The sequence below is a fragment of the Carlito syrichta genome, unplaced genomic scaffold, assembly GCF_000164805.1.
Source record: "Carlito syrichta isolate Samal-C Ts95f unplaced genomic scaffold, Tarsius_syrichta-2.0.1 Scaffold177233, whole genome shotgun sequence".
Lineage (NCBI taxonomy): Eukaryota > Metazoa > Chordata > Mammalia > Primates > Tarsiidae > Carlito > Carlito syrichta.
In genome coordinates this window covers 10,869-36,344 of record NW_007121329.1, presented here as the reverse complement: position 1 = coordinate 36,344, position 25,476 = coordinate 10,869, and the positions used below count along the sequence as shown (strand labels likewise).

At 42.4% G+C, this 25,476-nt stretch overlaps 1 protein-coding gene across 4 annotated transcripts in view; it reads right to left on the bottom strand.

The window, feature by feature from the left end:
- The window catches only part of NPEPPS (aminopeptidase puromycin sensitive), a 117,695-nt gene that overhangs the window by 81,357 nt on the left and 10,862 nt on the right, over window positions 1–25,476 (bottom strand). For all 4 annotated transcript variants that reach the window (XM_008051485.1, XM_008051486.2, XM_021709345.1 and 1 more), the window contains exon 2: window positions 23,571–23,655. In XM_008051485.1, the coding sequence (XP_008049676.1) occupies window positions 23,571–23,655 (85 nt within the window). The remainder of the gene's footprint in view (window positions 1–23,570; window positions 23,656–25,476) is intronic.

The window sequence follows — 25,476 nt, the reverse complement described above, 5'->3', positions numbered from 1 at the left end:
GAAACTTACCTGAACAGTGAGCTGAGGGGCAGAATTTGTTGAGACAGAAGGAGACTTTTCATACAGTATTTACTTGAAGTTCCAGAATAATCAAAGGTACCTACTTCTAGCCCAATTATTTATGTATATATACCATCAAGATTTAAATAAATCAAAATGTTAAGTGTTTATAAAGCAGTCACAATATAATGCTGATTTTGGAACTATTACTTAAATGAAAGAGTATACCTTCAGAGTACAGTTCCATTAAAATGGGAAGTATGAAAGTCTGAGGGAAAAAACTCTCCAAAATTGACACTAAATTTGTTTATAGCTCTCAAAGCAGTTCAAGACAAGACCTGTAAAAAAAGTGCAATTATAACAAGAAACTGATGTTGGCTTCTGTAATAAAGCAAAAGAGTCTTAGTGTGTTGGTTGGCATAATTCCAGAAATTTAAACTGCTAGCAAATTTGCTTATACCTGGTATTAATCAACTCTTAATATATTTGGACTAAAGGGATGAAAAACTTTTCATCTCTATTTGAAATGGTCTCTTTCATCTTTCCAAAGGGGAAAGGGTAGATAGCTAGTATTCAAGACAGTTAATATAAGGCCTATTAAGGATTATTGTAAAGCAAGGTCTACTATTTCTAGACTAAGTCTCAAGATTATTCAGTGACCAGATGCTCATAGAATGTTAATTAGAAATTCTAATTTGGGCCAGGTGCAGTGGCTCATGCCTATATCCCAGCACTTTGGGAGGCCGAGTTGAGAGGATTGCCTAAGCCCATGGGTTCAAGACCAGCCTGGGCAACATGGCGAGACCTCATCTCTACAATAAAACATAAAAAAAATCAGCCAGGCATGGTGACACATGCCTATAATTCTGGTTACTTGGAAGGCTGAGGTGGAAATGAGCCCAGCAGCATGAGGCTGCGGTGGCGATGAGCATACCACTGCACTCCAGCCTGAGTGCGACAGAGACTCCAATTCCAAAAAAAAAAAAGAAATTCTAATTTGTAGACTATAATAACACCACATACTGAATCAAGTCTAGAAACTTTATTTTATTTTTGAGGCAAGATTTCACTCTGTCACTCAGGCTGGAGTGCAATGGCATGATCATAGCTCACCACAGCCTAAAACTCCTCGGCTCAAGCAATCCTTCTGCCTCAGTCTGCCAAGTAGCTGGGACTAGAGGTGCATGCCACTGTGCTTGGCTAACTTTTTTATTTGTGTAGAGACAAGGTCTTGTTACCCAAGCTGATCTTGAACTCCTGACCTCAAATGATCCTCCTGCTGCAGTCTCTCAAAGTCCTGAAATTATAGGCATGAGCCACCATGCCTGGTTAGAAACTTTAAACAGAGTTCAAAAATCTTAGAAAGACACCATACAACTCAAACTCAAGATGCAAAATACACTTTCAATAAGACTAAGACAGACCATGAAAGTAGAAATTTAGTTTAAAATTTACTCAACTACCAGATTTTTCATAAAGTCAAAACACAAAAGGCAGATATATATATATATATATATATATATATATATATATATACACATAAAACAAAGGGTTATCTATAATATATAAAATGCATGTTCAAACTGGGTTGTGGTGGCTCACACCTGTAATCCCAGCACTTTGGGAAGCAGAGGTAAGAAACTGCCTGAGTCCAGGGGTTCGAACCAGCCTGGGCAACTTGGCAAGACTTCATCTCTACAATAAATTTTTTAAAAAGTACCCAGTGTGACGGCATGCACCTATGGCTCCAGCTACTTGGAAGGCTGAAGTGGAATGATCACCTGAGTCCAGCAGGTCGAGGCTGTGGTGGCCGTGAGTGTGCCATTGTACTCTAGCCTGGGCAACAGAATAAGACTCGTACTAAAAAAAAAACCAAAAAAAAAAGTATGTTCAAAACAGTAAAAAAGCCGGGCTCGGTGGCTCAGCCTGTAATTCTGCGCCTTTGGGAGGCTGAGGTGAGTGGATTGCCTGAGCCCGCAGGTTTGAGACCCACCTGGGCAATTTGGCGAGACCTCATCTCTACAATAAAATAAAATTAATAATGAGCCGGGCGTGGTACCGCGCACCTGTAGTTCCAGCTACTTGGAAGGCTGAGGTGGAAGGATTGCCAGAGCCCAGTGGGTCGAGGCTGCAGTGGCCGGGAGCGCACTGCACTCCAGTCTGGGTGACAGAGTGAGACTCCAACTCAAAAAAAAAAACAAAAAACAAAACAGCAAAAAATACAAATGTACAATTGTTGAAAAACTTAAAACTCCAATAAATGTTATGAAAATATACTGAAGCCCATTAATAAGAAGTTCATATAAAAACAATATTTTTTCTCAAAGTAGTAAAGAATAAGATTGATAATACATCCAGTATAATGGCAGGAATGAACATTCTCACACACTGCTGATGGGAGGGTACATTGATACAATTTTTTTTTTTTTTTAAGAGACAAGGTCCTGCCAAGTTACCCAGGCTGGTCTTGATACAAATTTTATTTATTTATTTATTTATTTTGAGTTGGAGTCTCACTCTGTCACCCAGACTGGAGTGCAGTGGCCGCTGCCGGCCACCGCAGCCTCTACCTGCCGGGCTCCGGCGATCCTTCCACCTCAGCCTTCCGAGTAGCTGGAATTACAGGCATGCGCTACCACGCCCGGCTAATTTTTTGATTTATTGTAGAGGTGAGGTCTCGCTGCCCAGGCGGGTCTCGAACCTGTGGGTTCAGGCAGTCCACTCACCTCAGCCTCCCAAAGGCGCGGGATTACAGGCTGAGCCACCGAGCCCAGCTGATACAAATTTTTAAGAGGATACTTGGTAGTATCTGTTAAAAATTTAATATAGTACTTTCACTTTTGATGCAACTTGTAGGTAAACCCTCATTAGTGCACAAAAGGTATCCTCTGCATCAATACTTATAATAGCAAAAAAGGGAGGGATAACAAAAATGTACAACAATAAGAAACAACTTTGTAATATGATTCTATACAAAGGAATACTAGTCCTTTGTGATACAGATCTATGTGTACTGCCTTAAAAGATGTCTACCACATTACGTTTAAAAAGCAAGGTTCCAAATAATATGTATATCACAGTATTATTTTTATCATTAAAGGAGAAAAAAAAACTTGCATGTTCAAAAGAACTCATACTGATTACTAGCAGTGGTTACTTCTAGACCTGAAAGGCGGTATAATGAAGGAAGAAAAAGAGGACTTTATGTTATATACTTCTCTACTGCTTGATTTTATTACAAGTATTTGATAATTGTATTGATTTATTTCTTATATATATCTGCTGCATCTGAAATCTAAAAAAAAATTTTTTTTTTTTGAGTTGGAGTCTCACTCTGTCGCCCAGACTGGAGTGCAGTAGTCGCTCCCAGCCACCACAGCCTCGCCTGCTGGGCTCCGGCGATCCTTCCACCTCAGCCTTCCGAGTAGCTGGAACTACAGGCGTGCGCTACCAAGCCCGGCTAATTTTTGATTTATTGTAGAGATGAGGTCTCGCCAAGTTGCCCAGGCGGGTCTCGAACCCTCAGGCTCAGGCAATCCACTCACCTCAGCCTCCCAAAGGCACATGATGACAGGCTGAGCCATCGAGCCTGGCTGTTTTAAAATTTTTTAAAGCAAAATAATATACTAAGTAATATCACGTGATAAAAATAACCTGGAATTGTACACATTTTTTAAAATATCCCTGTGGAATACTTATACACTATTGGTGGGAGTGCAAAATCACACAACTTCTATGGAAAGCAATATGGAGATTACTCAAAGTAGATCTACTATTTGATCCAGCAATCTCACTACTAGGAACAGAATCCTTACATAACAAAGACACTGCACCCGCATGCTCTTTGCAGCACTAGTCACAATTGCAGATATGAAATCAACCTAAATGCCCAACAACCAATAGTGGATAATGAAAATGTAGTACACCTATATACACCATGGAATATTACACAGTCGTAAAAAATTAATGAAATCATGTCCTTTGCAGCAACATGGATGCAGCTGGAGATGATCATCCTAAGTAAATTGACTCAGAAACAAAAAACCAAACACTGCATGTTCTCAGTCATATGAGTGAGCTAAAAGGTCACAAGGATGGAAACAATAGACACTGGGGACACCAATAAGGAGGGAGGAGGGAGAGGGGGTAGGATTCAGAAACTACCTACAGGGCACACTGTTCACTATCTGGGAAATGGATAACCAGAGACCCAATCCCCACCACTATACAATATGTCCATGTAATGAATATGCATGTGTAGTCCCAAATATAAAAATTTTAAAAATTATCCCTGTGCAATGCTTGTGAAAAAGTATTTTAAACTTAAATAAAAATCTTCATATGATTAACCCATCATCTTAACACTTGCTAAGGATACTCTGGCCAGGTGCAGTAGCTCAAACCTGTAATCCCAGCACTTTGGGAGGCCAAGGTAAAAGAATTGCCTGAGTTTGGGGGTTTGAGACTAGCCTGGGCAACTTGACAAGACCTCGTCTCTACGATAAATCAAAAAATCAGCCAGGCATGATGGCATGTGCCTGTGGTTCCAGCTACTTGGAAGGCTGAAGTGGAAGGACTGTCTGAGCCCAGCAGGTAGAGGCTGCAATGGCCAGGAGCATGCCACTGCACTCCAGCCTGGGTGACAGAGTAAGATTCCAACTCAAAAAAAAAAAAAGGCTGTGCCCAGTGGCTCACCCCTATAATCCCAGCACTTTGGAAGGCCAAGATGAGAGAACTGCCTGAGCCCAGGGGATCAAGAACAGCCTGGGCAACTTGGTGAGACCTCATCTCCATAATAAATCCAAAAAAAATTAGCTAGGTGTGGTGGCGCGTGCTTGTGGTTCCAGCTACTTGGAAGGCAGAGGCGGAAGGATTGCCTAAGCCCAGTAGGTCAAGGCTGTAGCGGCCATGAGCATGTCACAGCACTCCAGTGTGAGTGACAGAGTGAGAATCCGACTCAAAAAAATAAAATAAAATAATGCCTCTACAAGAGAATTTCCTGAGCTGAGGGTTCAAGACCAGCCTGGGGAACATGGCAAGACCTCAACTCTACAATAAATAAATAAATAAATTAGTCAGGCATAGTGGTGCACATCTGTAGTTCCAGCAACTTGGAAGGCTGAAACAGAAGGATCATCTGAGCCCAGTGGGTTGAGTCTGCAGTGGTCCTGAGTGTGCCCCTGCCCTCCAATCAGGTAACAGAGAAAGACTCCAAGTTAATAATAATAATAATGCCTCTAGACTTGACAATGCCTCTGGCTATGACAACCTAGATGATATCAGAATAATTAAAGAAACTGGATAGGCAAGCTTGGTGGCTCAGCCTGTAATCCCAGCACTTTGGAAGGCCAAGGCAAGTGGATTGCTTGAGCCTGCAGGTTTGAGACCAGCCTGGGCAACTTGGCAAGACCTCATCTCTACAATAAATCAAAAATTAGCTGGGCATGGTAGCGTACGCCAGTAGTTCCAGCTACTTGGAAGGTTGAGGCGGAAGGATCACCAGAGCCCAGCAGGTCGACACTGGGGTGGACCTGAGTGTGCCACTACACTCCAGCCTGAGTGATGGAGAGAGACTCCAACTCCAAAAAAAAGAAAGAAAGAAAGAAACTGGATAAAAGTTTTTTTTAGAAAGTGTTTGGCCCAGGCATGGTGACTCACACCTCTAATCCCCAGCACTTCGGGAGAATGAGGCAAGAAGATCACTTGAAGCCAGGAGTTCCAAACTAGCCTGAGCAACAAAGTGAGACTTTGTCTTGACCAAAACAAACAAAAAATGCTTTTTGTTTTTTTCTCAGTTTACGTTTTTAAAATCATGTCCTTTGCATATTTCCAAAAAATTAAAAAAAAAAAAAAAAGCTGGGCATGATGCCATATGCCTATAGTACTAGCTACTTGGGAGGCTGAGGCAGGAGGATCACGTGAGTCCAGGAGTTTGAGACTGCAGTGAGTTATGACAGCATCACTAAACTCCAGCCTGGGCAAAAAAGTGACACCCTGTCTCAAACAAACACACAAAAGTTTGAAAGGGAACTGCACTAACAACAGGTCTAATATTGTGCAGCCACAGGTATTTATCCCTTTTTTGAATCTGCTAACATCTAAGTAGACCACAGCGGACCCAGAAGAAAGCAGAGTCAACGTTTGCAGCAGTTCCATTAAGCTGGGGGAAAATCAGAATTCAGGACTCCCAAAATAGCCAGGATTCAACGGCTAATATCCTAGAAAAAAACTGAATAATAGTTAAAGTCTAACATTCTTCAATTTCCTCTCAAGATATTTACTGCCTCCTAGATTTTAGCAATTTTATGATGATAGAATTAAAAATTGAATTTCAGAGTCCAGAAAGGAATATGAAACCTTGGTAAAGATCCCTGGCTGGGCATCATGACTCAGTCCTATAATCCCAGCACTTTGAGATGCAGAGGCAGAAGGGTACCATAACGAGAACTTACCTCTACTAAAATATTTTTTAAATCACCCAGGCGTGGTGGCATGCACCCATAGTCCCAGCTACTCAGGAGGCTAAGATGGAAGGATCACTTGAATCCAGGAGTTCAAGGGTACAGTGAGCCATGATTATACCACTGTACTCCAGCCTTGGTGACAGAGCTTGTCAACAACAACAAACAAAATCCCTGAGAGGACTACAAGCCAGGGAATAAAAGAAAACCAAAAAAAGACTAGATTCAACTGAATCAAGATGATCTGGCATAGTGATCTTTTCTCCTAAGATCAGGAACAAGACAAGAAGGCTCACTTTTTCCACTTCTCAGTAGAAAAGGTGGAATCCAGAAGACCGTTAAACAACTTTAATGAGCTGAAGAAAGGAACTGCAAAATTAAAAAGCTACAGTCAGCAAAAATATTCTTCAAAAATGAAGATAAAATAAATACATTTTTCAGACCAAGAATAAAAAGAGAAACAGAGAGAAAAAGAGAATGTGCTGCCAGATGGAAGTATAGTCATGAAAAAATAATAAAAATTGGTAGGGCGTAGTAGCTCGTGCCTATAATCCTAGCACTTTGGGAGGCCAAGGTAAGAGGATTGCCTGACCCCACAGGTTACAGACCAGCCTGGGCAACTTGGCGAGACCTCATCTCCACAATAAATCAAAAAATTAGGCGTGCGAGGTAGTGCATGCCTATAGTTCCAGCTACTTGGAAGGCTGAAGCAGAAGGATCACCTGAGACAAGCAGGTCGCAGTTGTGGTGGCCATGAGCGTGTCACTGCACTCCAGTGTGGATGACAGAGTGAAACTCTGACTCAAAAAAAAAATTAAAACCCCTAGAAATAGTAAATGTGAGTGCAAATCAAAGTAAATATTAGTTTAAAAACAACAAAAATGCCTTATGGAGCTTTAAGATACATGTAGCCAGTCAGGCACAGTGACACAGGCATGTAGTCCCAGCTATTCAGTAGGCTAATTTGGGAGGATCACTTGAGCCTAGGGCCTAGGAGTTCGAGGCCAGCCAGGGTAACATAGTGATATCTCATCTCTAAAAAAAAAAATTTTAGCCGGGCTCGGTGGCTCAGCCTGTAATCCCAGTGCTTTGGGAGGTTGAGGTGAGTGGATTGCCTGAGCCTGCGGGTTCGAGACCCACCTGGGCAACTTGGCGAGACCTCATCTCTACAATAAATCAAAAATTAGCCGGGTGTGGTAACGTGCACCTGTAGTTCCAGCTACTTGGAAGGCTGAGGCTAAAGGATCACCAGAGACCAGCAGGTCGAGGCTGCAGTGGCCGGGAGTGGCTACTGCACTCCAGTCTGGGTGACAGAGTGAGACTCCAACTCAAAATAAAAAAAAGAAAAAAATTTTAAGAAGATCTATGTACAATTAAAATTCATGATAATAATAGAATTTAAATAAAGGTAGATAAATCCAGGAATTCCAAAACCTGTTAATCAGGAGTTCATGAAAGAAAGAACAAAAAATCAGAGAAATAAAACTACCAAAAAACAATATAATACAAGTATCAAAATTGATGGATGAGACTCCAAATTAAACAAACAAAAATCTATCAATTGTGTATCACAATGACTGAATTAGTTAATTAAGGGACAAACCGAGGCTCATTAAAAGGAAATTTCAGAATACTAAATAATAAAGTAGTTTAGGAATAAGAAAAGAATTGGATGTCTCAACACCACCACTGGAAGGAAGAAGACAGTAAAGGAAAAACTTCAAAATTCTACAGAAAAACTACGTTCAACAATATCTACCAAACTATTGATCAAGTATTAGTATAAAGGCATTTTCAGATATGCAAAATCTCAAAACTTCCTATCTTGTGGCGCCCTGGCAGGGGCGGGCAGGATAACAGCCAGGCAGGCCATGCCACGTGGCCTCAGGCACTGCCAGCCAAGGGTGAGCTCTGGGCGCAGGGAACCCAGCATGGCGATCGAGGTTGCCAAGCATGGTGGTTCAAGCCTGTAATCCCAGCACTTTGGGAGGCCGAGGCAAGAGAACTGCCTGAGCCCGCAGGTTTGAGACCAGCCTGGGCAACATGGTGAGACTTTGTCTCTACAATAAAACAAAAAATTAGCTGGGTGTGGTAGAGCACACCTGTAATTCCAACTACTTGGATGGCTCAGGCAGAAGAATCACTGGAGCCCAGCAAGTCGATGCTGGGGTGGCCATGAGTGTGCTACTGCACTCCAACCTGGGCAACAGAGTAAGACTCCAACTCAAAAAAAAAATAGTAAAGGCTCTCCAGCACAGACGATGGCTACACTGACCTCTGTTTAAGAAAAGCCCTCCTCCATCCTGGATAACTTGGCAAGACCTCATCTCTACAATAAATCAAAAAATTAGCTGGGCGTGTTGACGCATGCCTGTAGTTCCAGCTACTTGGAAGGCTGAGGCGGAAGGATCGCCTGAGTCCAGCAGGTAGAGGCTGCGGTGGCCATGAGTGTGCCACTGCCCTCCAAACTTGGTGACAGTGAGACTCTGACCCAAAAAAAAAAGAAAAGAAAAGAAAAGCCCTCCTAAGATCCCATATAAGACCACTGTACCTGTCACTGTGCTCTTTTGAATTGGCATCTTTCTCATCATCATAAGTTCCCTCTTGTTGCCAGGCTACATAAGGAAAGCGGGGGCAGACCAGTCCACTCCAGTCCTGATCCTTGAGCACTCTGGTGTTCCTACCTATTTTTTAACACCTGTGCATCGCCTACTATGCATCCAAAGGCTACCTGGGTTTCTCCTATGATGACATTCCAGACTCTGATGACTAGTATTCACCTCAGCCCTGAGAAGAGTAACAGTGGGACTGCTTGCCCAGCTTTAAGATGTTGAGCAGAAACTAGGCTAATTTTGCAATTTGCAGATGTTTAACAAAACAACGACCAATTTTATGAGTCTATCCCAAAGATGTCAACTGAGTTTCCAGTTGGCTAATTAGTACATGCTCTGTTTTTCATCTCCTGGCCTTGGCAAAAGCTCTTGACTAATTTTCCACAGGAATATGTATCAGAAAGAATAGCAATGCTAATTATCTGGGAAAACCACAGGTTATACTGTAGTAGAAAGTGTTATCATCACCACCTTCTTTAGAGTTCAGCATGTCTTTCAAATAGTTTGTTGTCAATTTGTTTTAGTAGCAAATGGAAGAATATAGTATGTCTAATTTATTATTACTAAGCATTTATTTTTAAATCATCCCCTAAAAAATCCTATCTAAGAAAGATACTGTAGGAAGTGTTCCTCCAACTAAAGGGTTAGACTAAAAATAAAACACAGAATCCAGGAAACAAAGGACTACTACAGGAGGAAGATGAAGGAGATTCCCAGGATGGTGGTGTAGGGAAATACCAGCACAGCTGCTATGGGACAGGCCTAGAAAGCAACCAGATCAGGCTGTGGAACAAAGACAGAGAGCTCTAGGAGGGAGACCCCAAGGAAGAAAATGGGACTGACCAATTTCCCAAACTGGTTTGACAGCACTCAATTTATTACGACTTTTGGAAGATATAGAAAGTCTAGCAATTAGTACAAAGATAACTAAACAAATGAAACAAATTAAAAATTGTTCCAATTAATTTAAGGGGGAACTAACTATACAGGGACAGAAATAAGCATTACACACACACACACACACATCCCAGTAACGGACAATATTTACATAGCTATAAACATTAAAAGACTGAATTAACAAAAATTTGTGATATTCTAAAAAGATACAAAAGAAAATGGTATTCATGACTGCCACTGGAAAAAGGAATTAGGTGGTGAGATGGAAAACCACTTATTTTGACATATTCTTGCACTTTTTGAAGTTTCTGCCATATACATGCATTCCTTTTTTTTTTGAGTTGGAGTCTCAATCTGTCACCTAGGCTGGAGTGCAGTGGCATGTTCACAGCCACTGCAGTCTCGACCTGCTGGGCTCAGGGGATCGTTCCACCTCAGCTTTCCAAGTAGCTGGAACTACAGGCATGTGCCACCACGCCTGGCTATTTTTTTGATTGGGAATGCAGGCTGGGCGTGGTGGCTCATGCCTATAATCCCAGCTATTTTTTTGATTGGGAATGCAGGCTGGGCGTGGTGGCTCATGCCTATAATACTAGCACTCTGGGAGGCCCAGATGACAGGATTGCCTGAGCCCACGGGTTCAAGACCACCTGGGCAACTTGGCGACACCTCATCACTACCATAAGCCCCACCCCCCAAAAAAAATTAGCCGGCATGGTGGCATATGCCTGTAGTTCCAGCTACTTGGAAGGCTGAGGAGGAAGGATCACCTGAGTCCAGCAGGTTGAGGCTATAGCGGCCATGAGTGTCCCACTGCACTCTAGCCTGGGTGACAAAGAAAGACTCCAACTAAAAAAAAAAAAATAGCACAAAAATGTGAAATATTTTGTGACTAAATCTCTGAAACCTTGTGTGTCTTTTATACCAACGGTACATCTCAATTCAGGTCCCAAATCCTTAATATCCACATGTGGCCAGCAGCTGCCATACTCGACAGCAGCTCTGTACAATAAATCATTTAAGGAAGCATCCAGACGGAGTACCATAAAATTCTATCGTAAAATGAACTAACATTGAGAGATGACATTTAGTTATACTTAAAAATACCAGCTAAAAAGAAAAAAGAAAGTATCTGGCTGGGCACGGTGGCTCAGCCTGTAATCTCAGCACTTTGGGAGGCCAAGGCGAGAGGACTGCCTGAGCCGGGGTTAAAGACTAGCCTAGACAACTTGGTGAGACCTTGTCTCTACAAAAATCACAAAAATTAGCCAGGCGTGGTGGCATGTACCCGTTATTCCAGCTACTTCGAAGGCAGAGGCGGAAGGATCACCTGAGGCCAGCAAACTGAGGCTGCAGTGGCCGTGAGCAGCGAGCCACTGCACTCCAGCCCGGGCAACAAAGTGAGACTACAACTCAAAAAAAAAAAGAAAGTACCTAAAAGTAGTATTAACTAACAAAGCTCTGGCTAATAAAAATTATTTAGAGATCTGTTTTAAGGAACAGATGAGACCGAGCTTGGTGGCTCACCCTATAATTCCAGGACTTTGGGAGGCCAAGGCGAGTGGATTGCCTGAGTCTGCGGGTTCAAGACCAGCCAAGCAACTTGGTGAGACCTTATCTCTACAATAAAAGAAAAATTAGCCAGGCGTGGTAGCGCGCGCCTGTAGTTCTGGCTACTTGGAAGGCTGAGGCGGAAGGATTGCTGGAATCCAGCAACTTGATGCTGGGGTGGCCGTGAGTGTGCCACTGCACTCGTCTGGGTGACAGAGCAAGATTGACAAAAAAAAAAAGGGAAGAGATGAAAATAAGTTGCCATAAACACAATTTGAAGAAATTCTGTGTTTAGTTTATAGAATACTTTAAATGTTTGGTCTTTTTAATTTTTTTTAAGAGACAATCTTGAAGTGTTGTCCAGAATAGAGTACAGTGGTACAATCACAACTCACTGAGCTCACACAATCCACCTCAGCCCTCCAAAGCACTTGGATTTTGAGCATGAGCCACCGCATCCAGTGTTTGGTCTTTTAAGTGAATATTCTTTCCACATTCGATTGATTTCCTTTGAAAAACAAAGAAGGGTGTGTGTATGCTTAATATATTTAATTTCATCTAAAATATCAACAATTGTAATGCATACCTTTATTTTATGTACCTCTAGGAAGGCCAAAAAAGTTGTCAATTTAACCATGGGATGCTATCAACTCTATAATGCATTCCAATTTCAGAACATTTTAAAAAGTTAAAAAATTAGCCGGGCTCAGTGGCTCAGCCTGTAATCCCGTACCTTGGGAGGCTGAGGTGAGTGGATTGCCTGAGCCCGCGGATTCGAGACCGCCTGGGCAACTTGGCAAGACCTCATTTCTACAATAAATCAAAAAATTAGCCAGGCGTAGTAGCATGTGCCTGTAATTCCAGCTACTTGGAAGGCTGAAGTGGAAGGATCACCTGAGCCCAGCAGGTCGAGGCTGCAGTGGCCATGAGTATGCCACTGCACTCCAGCCTGGGCAACAGAGTGAGACTTCAACAACAACAAAAAAGGCTGGTTGCGGTGGCTCAGCCTGTAATCCCAGCATTTTGAGAGGCCGAGATGTGTGGACTGCCTGAGCCCGTGGATTTGAGACCAGCCAGGGCAACTTGGCGAGACCTCGTCTCCACAATATATCAAAAAATTAGCCGGGCATGATAGTACATGCCTGTAGTTCCAGCTACTTGGAGGGCTGAGGTGGAAGGATCACCGGAGCCCAGCAGGCTGATGCTGGGGTAGCCATGAGTGTGCCACTACACTCTAGCCTGGGCAACGGAGTGAGACTCCAACTCAAAAAAAAAAGAAAGAAAAAATATCCAAGAGCTATGGAACAACTACGAAGGTATAAATATATATAATAAGATGGCCGGGCTCGGTAGCTCAGCTTGTAATCCTGCACTTTGGGAGGCCAAGATGAATGGATTGCCTGAGCCCGCAGGTTCGAGACCCGCCTGGGCAACTTGGTGAGACCTCATCTCTACAATAATTCAAAAATCTGCTGGGTGTAGTAGCGCGCATCTGTAGTTCCAGCTACGTGGAAAGCTGAGGCGGAAGGATCGCCGGAGCCCAGCAGGTCAAGGCTGCGGTGGCCAGGAGCAGCCACTGCACTCCAGACTGGGTGACACAGTGAGACTCCAACTCAAAAAAAACAAAAACAAAAAAATACATAATTAGACTCCAGAAGGAGAAGAAAGAAAAAAAAGGAACAGAAGAAATATTTGAAGCAATAATGACTAATTAATGCCAGACACCAAATCACAGACTCAGGAAGCTCGGAGAACACCAAGAAAAATAAATGCAAAAGAAAAAAAGAACTACACTTAGGCATATCATGTTCAAACTTTAGAGAACCAAAGATAAAGAAAAAAATTAGCCATTTTTTATGGCTAAAATTGGCATTGTTTATGGAGGAGCAAAGATAATAATTATATCCAATTTCTCAAAAACTATCAAGCAAGAAGGGAGTAGAGTGATTTAAAGTGTTTTGTGAAAAAAAGAAACCTACTAACTTAAATTTCTTGACCCTGTAAAACTACCTTTCAAAAGTGAAGGAGAAATAAAGACTCTTGCAGATAAGCAAAAATCTAGAGAACATTTCATCAACAGACCTGCCTTGTAAAAAAATGTTAAAAGAAGTTCTTCAGGGGCTGGGCGTAGTGAATCACACCTATAATCTCATTACTTTGAGAGGCCAAGACAGGAGGATCACTTTAAGTCAGAAGTTCAAGACCAGCCTGGGCAACACAGTGAGACCAATATCACTACAAATAAATTTTTTAAAAATTATTACGCCAGGCTCGGTGGCTCAGCCTGTAATCCCATGCTTTGGGAGGCTGAGGTGAGTGGATTGCCTGAGCCCGCGGGTTCGAGACCCGCCTGGGCAGCAAGACCTCATCTCTACAATAAATCAAAAAATCAGCCGGGCGTGGTAGCACATGCCTGTAATTCCGGCTACTCGGAAGGCTGAGGCGGAAGGATCGCCAGAGTCCAGCAGGTCGAGGCTGCGGTGGCCGGGATCGGTCACTGTACTCCAGTCTGGGCGACAGAGTGAGACTCCAACTCAAAAAAAAAAAAAAAAAAATTATCTGGGCGTGGTGGCACACACCTATAGTATGAGCTACTTGGAAGGCTAAGGCGGGAAGATGGCTTGAGCCCAGGAATTTGAGGCTGCAGTGAGCTATGATCACACCACTGTACTTCAGTCTGGAAGACAGAATGAGAATGTGTCTCTTAAAAAAAAAAAGTCAAAGAACAACTAAATAAATAGAGAGATATTTCATGTTCCAGGATAGAAAGATTCAATGTTGTTAAGACGTCAGTTCTACCCAATTTAGTCTACAGATCCACTGCAATATCAATTAAAATCACAAAACCTATTTTATGAATATTGACAAGTTGATTCTAAAGTTTATATGAAGAAGCAGAAGACCCAGAATAGGCAACACAATATTGAAACAGAGAAATAAAGTCAGAGGACCAGAGGACTCATACTACCTGACTCCAAGATTTATTATAAAGCTACATTAATCAAAATCGTATGGGCCAGGTGTGGTGGCTCAAGACTATAATCCTAGCACTTTGGGAGGGTGAGGCAAAGGATTGCTTGCACCCAGGAGTTCAAGACCAGCCAAGGGAACACAGTAAGACCTGTACTAAAAAAAAAGAAAAGTTCACCAAGCGTGATGATATATGTTTATAGCCCCAGCTACTCTGGAGACTGAGACAAAAGGATTGCCTGAGCCCAGGAGGTAGAGGTTTTGGTGAGCTGTGATCATGCCACTGCACTACAGCATGGGTGACAGAGTAAGATGCCAGCTCAGAAAAAACAAAAAACAAAAAACCACAGATCTCCCAGAAGACAACACTGGTGAAAATTTAGGTGACTTTGACTATAACACTGCCTTTTTAGACACAACACCAAGCTATTTTACAACCCATTAAGGAAATAACTGATAAGCTAGACTTTATTAAAATGTAAAATTCTGTTCTACAAAAGGCATTGTCAAGAGGATAAGAAGACAAACCATAGGAAGGAAGAAAATATTAGCAAAAGACATATCTGATAAAGAACTGTTATCCACAATATACAAATAACTCTTCAAAATCAAGACTTAAGAAAAAGCACACCCTCATTAAGCACACCAAAAATGACTGGGCGCAGTGGCTCACGCCTATAATCCCAGCACTTTGGGGGACCAAGGTGAGAGGACTGCCTGAGCCCACAAGTTGAGATAAGCCTGGGCAACTTGGCAAGACCTCATCTCTACAATAAATCAAAAAATTAGCCAGGTGTGATAGCACATGCCTGTAGTTCCAGCTACTTGGAAGGCTGAGGTGGAAGGATCACCTGAGTCCAGCAAGTCGAGGCTGTGGTGGCTGTGAGCGTGCCACTACACTCCAGCCTGGAGCAGAGTGAGAAACTTAAACTCAAAAAAAAAAAAAAGAAGAAGAATATAACAGAATACACCACAGTTCCCCTGGAATCCTATAGAGGTTACAAATTCATCAGAACTCAATATGGCCCACCGGAATGTTTTATTTGGCCAGAAAAGTTTTTTGAAGTTTGAATGTATTTCTACAAACTGTGTATTCTTTGGTTCATCCTCTTCCCCATCGCTCTTATTTTCCTACACCCAGTCCAATTCATTCATGTTTGTGATATGCTTAACCCCATAGGAATGTTGGTCTGGCCTCTATCCTATATCATTATTTTTAGAATTAAAGTTATTCTCAGATTTCTTTCATTTAAAATTTTCTTTGTGAAATTATATATCATACTTCAATGCATCTAAACTAGAAATGGATTAACTTTTCTTCTCTTTCAATGTTTCTGATTTGAGGGCTGCAAGTATTTTCCAAATGACATAAACAAGTTCTTTGCAATCAGATGGTAGTTTATTTTTTATTTTATTTTATTTTTTGAGATGGAGTCCCACTCTGTCGCCCAGACTGGAGTGCAGTGGCCACTCCCGGCCACCACAGCCTCGACCTGCTGGACTCCAGCCATCCTTCTGTCTCAGCCTTCCAAGTTGCCAGAACTACAGGAGCGCGCTACCATGCCCAGCTAATTTTTTGATTTATTGTAGAGATGAGGTCTCGCCAAGTTGCCCAGGCGGGTTTCGAACCCGCGGGTTCAGGCAATTCATTCTCCTCAGCCTCCCAAGGTACGGGATTACAGGCTGAGCCACCGAGCCCGGCTCAGATGGTAGTTTATTAATGTCATTAGTTATCCACACATAATTGTATGACAAAATATATATTATTGTTTTTGTTTTGTTTTGTTTTTTTGAGTTGGAGTCTCACTCTGTCGCCCAGGCTGGAGTGCAGTGGCCACTCTCGGCTACCGCAGCCTCAACCTGCTGAGCTCCAGTGATCCTTCCGCCTCAGCCTTCCAAGTAGCTGGAACTACAGGCGTGCGCTACCACACCCGGCTAATTTTTTGATTTATTATAGAGATGAGGTCTCGCCAAGTTGCCCAGGCGGGTCTCGAACCCGCGGGCTCAGACAATCCACCCACCTCAGTCTCCCAAGGCGCGGGATTACAGGCTGAGTCACTAAGCTCGGCTAGAATATATATTATTAATAGTTGAATAAAGAATTATGATCAAGTGTGAAGAACCATTCCTTTTTGTCAAGTTAATAGTTTTGCTCTGAAAAAAAATTTTTTTTTTTTTTTGAGTTGGAGTCTCACTCTGTCACCCAGACTGGAGTGCAATGGCCACTCCCGGCCACCGCAGCCTCAGCCTGCTGGGCTCCGGTGATCCTTCCGCCTCAACCTTCCAAGTAGCTGGAACTACAGGCGCGTGCTGCCACACCCGGCTATTGCTCTGAAATGATTACTATTGAGCAATATTTCTGAGTTGTTTTACTCTTCCATTAAACACATGCATGGCAGCTGTGATGGCTCACACCTGTAATCCCAGCATTTTGGAAGGACAAAGTGGGCGAATCGCTTGAGGCCAGGAGCTAATACCAGTCTGGGCAACACAGCGAGACTCCATCTCTACAAAAAATAAGAAAAGCATTTATGGTGGTGTGTGTCTGTAGTCCCAGCTACTCAGGAGACTGAAGCAGAAGGATCATTTGAGCCCAGGAATTCAAGGTTAAAGTAAGCCATCATCATACGACTGCACTCCAGCCTGGGTGATACAGCAAGACCCTGACTCAAAAAAACAAATAAATAAAACACCTGAGCACACTCATATGCACACATTCAAATATATAATCATACATCGAAGACAAATGTATTAAAATGTATGTGCCTTATATGGATAAACCAAAGTGATCCTAGCAGATCTTAAACTTTGTATTAGTATTTTTCTTACATACCTACTTCTACAAACATACCTGACAGTATACTCAGAAAAGTTGGTACAAAACTTTCAAGTGATCATTTTCTATGTGGTTATACCTAAGCCATCTATTAGTGATAAATTAAAAGACTCTTTACCTGTCAGAATCTGAGTTCAGGCACTCAAGAGTTTCATATTTCTCTTGCAGAAGCTCATGACAATACTAATCCCTGTACTGTGTAGGGAGGTGCATTACTTGCCCTGGCTTAAGTGCAAGTGATTTCACCAATCCTTGAAGTGCAGAACAGTAAAAAAACAATTTTCAGTCATTTTTCTTACTGATTTCTTATTTTTTAAATATTACAAAGTAAGATATTAAATAGATTAAAGGACAGTGCCTTAGTTTAAAGAGACACATGCCAGTAGATTTTTCAGGATTACTGCACGTATCACAAGATGGCCTTTTTCATCAAATAAAACTTACAGCCGGGCTCGGTGGCTCAGCATGTAATCCCAGCACTTTGGGAGGCTGAGGTGAGTGGATTGCCTGGGCCCACGGGTTCGAGACCCGCCTAGGCAACTTAGCAAGACCTCATCTCTACAATAAAATAAAAAATTACCCAGGTGTGGTAGCGCATGCCTGTAGTTCCAGCTACTTGGAAGGTTGAGGTGGAAAGATCGCCAGAGCCCAGCAGGTCAAGACTGCGGTGGCGGGGAGCGTGCCACTGAACTCCAGTCTGGGTGACAGAGTGAGACTCCAACTCAAAAATAAAAATAAAAAATAAAAATAAAAACTTACACAAAGGAGAAATAATTTCAGATGTTACCTTAAACACTAAGATTTAGTGATACTAAGTGATATCATGATACCTAAATTAATCTTGCAGAAGGCAATCTTAAGTACTAATAGGCACTAGATGAGATTAACTAAGTTAAAAAATTATCCCTCTCCTATTGACTCATTTATTCCTCTGCCACCAGTATACCACCCTGGCAGCCACTCATAACAAATGGTTTCTAAAGAAACAACACATTATACCCTCCCATAAGGTAAAAATCATGAAATGTTACCAAGTCCAAGGGCAAAATTAAACTCTATGTGTGTGTGTGAGCATAAGTGTGTGTGTGTATGGGGGGGGGTGTATGCAGAAGACCAAAGTTCTTCCTATTCCTAATCCAAATCTTAAGATATCAAATTAATACAACTTTTCATTCTGTTATATGCTAAAATTAAATAGGTTTACATATGACTCCAAGTTTTTCCTGTTGCTGTAGGAAAAAAGCATTGAGAAATGTACCTAAGCTAGTTCTGAAGGAAAATATATATATATATTTTTTTTGAGTTGGAGTCTCACTCTGTCACCCAGACTGGAGTGCAGTGGCCGCTGCCGGCCACCGCAGCCTCGACCTGCTGGGCTCCGGCGATCCTTCCACCTCAGCCTTCCGAGTAGCCAGAATTACAGGCATGCACTACCACGCCCGGCTGATTTTCTGATTTATTGTAGAGATGAGGTCTCGCCAAGTTGCCCAGGCAAGTCTCGAACCCGCAGGCTCAGGCAATCCACTCACCTCAGCCTCCCAAAGGCACAGGATTACAGGCTGAGCCACTGAGCCTGGCTTTGAAGGAAAATATTCTACCTTTTTTTTTTTTTAACTATAGCGTGGGGTCTCAGTATGTTGCCCAGGCTGGTCTGAAACTACTGACCTCAAGAGATCTTCCTACCTTGGCCTCCCAAAGTGCTGAGGTTACAAGTGTGAACCACCATGCCCAGCAATGAAGAAAAATATTTTATGTATTTAAAAAAATTAAATGTTTTATCTCACTCTCTCTCCAAATCCTCTTCATTTTCTATAAGTTTTCAATCTGCTGTCTCTCTTAGTGAGAACATTAACTCCAATTCTTTGAGACACAGATCATTACACACTTAGCACCATTCAGTTATGCATATTCAAAACTTTTAAGTTCTCTGAATTCCTTCCTGACATTTTCAGCAGAGGAAGACACATAAACCTGCTGAGCACAGTGGCTCAAGCCTATAATCCCAGCACTTTGGAAGGTGGAGGCCAGAGCCCAGGATTCGAGACCAGTCTGGGCAACTTGGCAAGATCTTGGCTCAGCCGGGCTCGGTGGCTCAGCCTGTAATCCCGCACCTTTAGGAGGCAGAGGTGAGTGGATTGCCTGAGCCCGCGGGTTCGAGACCCGCCTGGGTAACTTGGCGGGACCTCATCTTTACAATAAATCAAAAATTAGCCGGGCGTGGTAGCGCGCCTGTAGTTTCGGCTACTTGGAAGGCTGAGGTGGAAGGATCACCAGCACCCAGCAGGTCGAGGCTGTGGTGGCCAGGAGCGGCCAATGCACTCCAGTCTGGGTGACAGTGAGACTCCAAAACAAAAAAAAAGATCTTGGCCCTACAATAAATCAAAAAATTAGGCTGGGCACGGTGGCTTATGTCTATAATCCCAGCACTTCAGGAGGCCAAGACAAGAGGATTACCTGAGCCCATGGGTTCGAGACCAGCCTGGGCAACTTGGCAAGACCTCAACTCTACAATAAATCAAAAAATTACCCAGGCATGGTGGTATGTGCCTGTAATTCCAGCTACTTGGAAGGCTGAGGTAGAAGGATCACCTGAGCCTAGAGAGTTGAGGCTGCAATGGCTGTGAGTATGCCACTGCACTCCAGCCTGAGCAACAGAGTGAGACTCTGACTCAAAAAAATAAAATAAAAAAGGAAAAATTAACCAGGCGTGGTGGCACACACCTGTGGTTCCAGCTTCTTGGAAGGCTGAGGCGGAAGGATCGCCTGAGCCCAGCAGGTCAAGGATACAGTGGCCATGAGCGTGCCACTGCACTTCCTCCTGGGCAACAGAGTGAGACTTCAACTCAAAAAAAAAAAAAAAGAAAGAAAGAAAGAAAGAAGGAAACCTGAGCCAAAACCATGCTGGTTGGAGGGTGGATATTTATTTTACTAGGTCTACCTATTTACATGCTGGATACCACTTAAAAATTGTACACTGAATTTAAATACTCTACAATAAGCAAAGCTTTTCTTGATATACATGGCTAAAGTGTTTCCATTTTTCTTCACAGTTAATTAAATAATCACTCTTCCATTTGCTAGACCTTTTTTATTTTTTTTTGAGTTGGAGTCTCACTCTGTCACCCAGACTGGAGTGCAGTGGCCGTTCCCGGCCACCGCAGCCTTGACCTGTTGGGCTCCGGCGATCCTTCCACCTCAGTCTTCCAAGCCTTCCTACAGGCATGCGCTACCACGCCTGGCTGATTTTTTGATTTATTGTAGAGATGAGGTCTCACCAAGTTGCCCAGGCAGGTCTCGAACCTGCGGGCTCAGGTAATCCACTCACCTCAGCCTCCCAAAGGTGCGAGATTACAGGCTGAGCCACCGAGCCCGGCTTAACATTTTTATTTTTAAGTTGGCACTCACTCAAGTACATTTGAAGAGTCTTTTCCTCTAAATTTAAAAATGCAACAGTTTGATCTCATTTACAATCAACTGAACACAAGTACTTCTTGGCAACAGTATGCTCAACTGCTACTACTTTGACTTTTGATGGACAAAACAGTTTAAGAAAAATGCATAAAGTAAATGCTGCCAGGCCTTAAAATGAATCTGTATGCTTCTCTGCAGCATAATGTAAAAAAAGGGGAAAACAGAAATACAAAATGTAAATTAAAAGATCAAATTTCTGTCTAGTGTGGTAGCTCATGCCTGTAATCCCATCACTTTGGAAGGTGGAGGCAAGGGGATTGCCTGAGCCCACGGGTTCAAGATCAGCCTGGGTAACTCGGCGAGACCTCATTTCTACAATAAATTTTTTTTTTAAAATCAGCTGGGTGTGATGGCATATGCCTGTAGTTCCAGTTACTTGGAAGGCTGAGGCAGAAGGATCACCTGAGCCCAGTAGGTCCAGGCTGTGGTGGCCGTGAGCGTGCCACTGCACTCCAGCCTGGGCAACAAGAGTAAGACTCATACTCAAAAAACAAAAATTTAAAAATTTTTTTAAAAAGATCAGATTTCTAACTATTTTATAGCAAATGAGACTTTCTATGAAGTCATCTCAGAGTAACCAATAAACTATTTTGACAAGGACTGCCAAGGTGAAGTCAAAAGTGAAAAGCAATTCAGTTCTAACATTAATGTACTTTTATGAGTTTATGCCAAATTTAGTATCTTTTTAAAATGTAGCTTATGTGAGAATAAGATTTCAGGTCAAAATGGATTACATTCTAATTGAAATTACAAAGCCAAAAGTAGTCTTCATTTCAAAGATGCTAACAGTTTCCACACATTCTATAAACCATGCATCTTTCTAACAGTCTTTCCGGCCAGGCTCAGTGGCTCAGCCTGTAATCCCAGCACTTTGGGAGGCCGAGGCGAGTGGACTGCCCGAGCCCACAGGTTCGTGACCCACCCGGGCAACTTGGCGAAATCTCATCTCTACAGTAAATCAAAAATAATTCAGCCAGGCGTGGTAGTGTATGCCTATAGTTCCGACTACTTAGAAGACTGAGGCAGAAGGATCACCAGAGCCCAGCAGGGCGAGGCCGCGGTGGCCGGGACCATGCCACTGCACTCCAGTCTGGACGACAGAGTGAGACTCCAACTCAAAAAAAAAAAAAAATCCCCCAAAAAACATAGTCATCCCCTATGACTAAGTCTATCATCTAGTTTCTAACCTTCATATTGGGTCTCATAAAGAAAATATTTTTCTCCCAATTATGAGCAAGACTTATTTCAGTTTTTTTTTTTTTTTGAGTTGGAGTCTCATTCTGTTGTCTAGGCTGGAGTGCAGTGCATGCTCACGGCCACCACAGCCTCGAACTACTGGGTTCAGGTGATTCTTCCACCTCAGTCTTCCAAATAGCTGGAACTATAGGCATATGCCACCACACCTGACTAATTTTTTTTATTTATTGTAGAGACGAGGTCTTGCCAAACTGCCTGGGCTGGTCTCGAACCTGCAGGGTCAGGCAATCCACTTGCCAAGGCCTCCCAAAGTGCTGGGATTACAGGCTGAGCCACTGAGCCCGGCCTAATGTGTTTTTCTTAAAGTTTTTTTTTTTTTTCTCTTGAACTATAGACTAAAACTGAGGCCTGGCGCAGTGGCTCACACCTATAGTCCCAGCACTTGAAGGCCAAGGTGTGAGGATTGTCTGAGCCCATGGGTTCAAGACCTGTATAGTTCTAGCTACTTGGAAGACTGAGGCAGAAGGATCGCCAGAGCCCAGCAAGTTGATGCTGGGTTGGCTGTGAGTGTGCCACTGCACTCCAACCTGGGAGACAGAGTGAGACTTCAACTCAAAAACAAACAAAAAAAACTAAGCTACTAGCTGGGCTCAGTGGCTCAGCCTGTAATCCCGCGCCTTTGGGAGGCTGAGGTGAGTGGATTGCCTGAGCCCACGGGTTCTAGACCCGCCTGGGCAACCTGGCAAGACCCACAATAAATCAAAAAATGAGCCGGCATCTCTACAATAAATCAAAAAATGAGCCGGGCGTAGTAGCACGCACCTGTAGTTCCAGCTACTTGGAAGGCTGAGGCGGAAGGATCGCTGGAACCCAGCAGGTCGAGTCTGTGGTGGCCAGGAGTGGCCACTGCACTCCAGTCTGGGTGACAGAGTGAGACTCCAACTCAAAAAAAAACTAAGCTACCATGATGAACTTTTCATATTCAAAGCACTTAATTTTTTAAATAACTCTTCAGCTTTATTATGCATGTTATTATATTCATTTTGCATTTATGAATATGTGATTTGCCCGGAGTCACAAAGGGTTAGTGTTAGAAGTGGAATTTAGGCCCAGTGAAGTGGCTCATGCCTATAATCCCAGCACTTTGGGAGGCCAAGGTGAGAGGATTGCCTGAACCCAGGGGTTCAATATCAGCCTGGCCAACTTGGTGAGACCTCCTCTCTACAATAAATCAAAAACTTAGCCGGGTGTGGTGGCATGTGTCTGTATTTCCAGCTACTTGGAAGGCTGAGGCAGAAGGATCGCCTGAGCCCAGCAGGTCGAGGCTGCGGTGGCCGAGAGAGTGCCACTGTCCTCCAGCCTGGGTTGCAGAGTAAGATTACTACTCAAAAAAAAAAAAAAAAAGAAGTGGAATTTAAACTCCAATATATCTTTTATCTCATAATAGTTATACTATAAAGAATTTACCTCTTTCAAAGGTAACAATGACGTCTTAACCTGAAAGGATATGTACTTTACATTACATATACATATCACATACACAAACAGCAAATTAAAATGGAAAACTGCTCTTACCTTCATCTCCTTCTGGTGCATATGAAGCTGTAATAATATCAATATCAGCACAATTCATCACAATCTGATTAGTCGCCTGCCTCACCTGAGAAAAGAAAAACCAGTAGTGTTAGAAATACCCTAGATTAATAATATATACATCTTCATCTTGGACTAATGTCACAGGCAATTTTTTAAAACCCAGACTTCATTAAAACTTACACTGAGTATTTATGCATAAACAGTTAATTTCTAAAATAAGTAGTTTTAATAGTCTAAAGCAATTCATATTTTCCAAATTGTATTAAAAATAATAATAAATTTTTAAGTATTTCACACCACTTAAACATCCGACCAATGAGCCAAATAAAAATATTTTTTCAGCCGGGCTCGGTGGCTCAGCCTGTAATCCCGCGCCTTGGGAGGCTGAGGTGAGTGGATTGCCTGAGCCCGCGGGTTCGAGACCCGCTTGGGCAATTGGTGAGACCTCATCTCTACAATAAATCAAAAAATCAGCTGGGCGTGGTAGCGCATGCCTGTAATTCCAGGAGCGGCCACTGCACTCCAGTCTGGGTGACAGAGTGAGACTCCAGCTCAAAAAAAAAAAAATTTAATTAGGAAACTTCATTTCTTACAACGTATTGCAAAAATTATGTATTTTAACCTGCACATCAAACTCACTATGAGGCCTGCATGAGAATAGAGGAAGGCTGATATCATAAATTATAATGACAAAACTTCATAAAATACCCTTAAAAATTTTCTTTTCCCAAGGAAACACTTCAGATGTAATAGACACTAATGACCCAACACCAAGATTAAATCAATTTTTAAGTCTTTGTCTTATTTGCTTCATATCCAAAAAAATAAAATGTAGACATGATGAGGGCTCTTTCCTGCCAGGTGTGGTGGCTCACACTATAATCCCAGCACTTTGGAAGGCAGAGGCAAAAGGATTGTCTGAGCTCAGGAGTTCGAGACCAGCCTGGGCAACATGGCAAGATTTCATCTCTACAATAAATCAAAAAACTAGACAGGCGTGGCGGCACACACCTGTAGTTCCAGAAAGATCTCCTGAGTCCAGTAGGTCGAGGCTGTGGTAGCTACGAGCATGATACTGCACTTCAGCAACAGAGTGAGACTAACTCAAAAAAAAAAAAAAGCTCCTTCCTTTTTCCCTCATTCCCTAGAGATTACTACTATACTATGGCTAATGTGTATCTTTTCTGTGTATGTTTTTGTACTTTTGTTACATATATAAGGTCTGCAAACAATGTGTTTAAATTTTACGTAAATGGTATTAAAATGTGCACAATCTTTTGCTACTTGCGTTCTCATTTAACATTATATTTTTCAGATAGATTAATGTTGCTGCAGATCTAATTCATTAATTTTAACTCCTGCATAGTAGTATTCCATTCTATGAATAAACCAGTTATTTGTCCATTCCCTTCCTGAAGGATGTAAGGTTATTATAAGCCACTTTAAGAAATTTTTGTTTGTTTAAATAAAATAGTACTACAATAAATAACTTGGCCAGGCACAGAGGCTCACACGTGTAATTACAGCTACTCTGGAGGTTGAGGCAGGAGAATCATTTGAGCCCAGGAGTTCCAAAGTACAGAGAGCTATGATTGCGCCATTGCACTCTATCCTGGGTCACAGAGCAAGACCCCATCTCTATAATAAACAAACATATTGGTCCATGTTTTTCTTGTGCACACGAGATAATTTTTTCAGGAAAAGAAACCTAATAGTGAACTTTCTGGTAGGACATACATCTTCAACATTACCAAGAATTGCCAAATCATCCTTCAGAGTAGTAACCAGTTGATACTCTCATAAGCAAAGAATAAAGAAATCCCACTTTCAGCATCTTCTAAAATACTTTAAATTTTTTTTTTTTTTTTTTTTTTTTTTTTTTTGT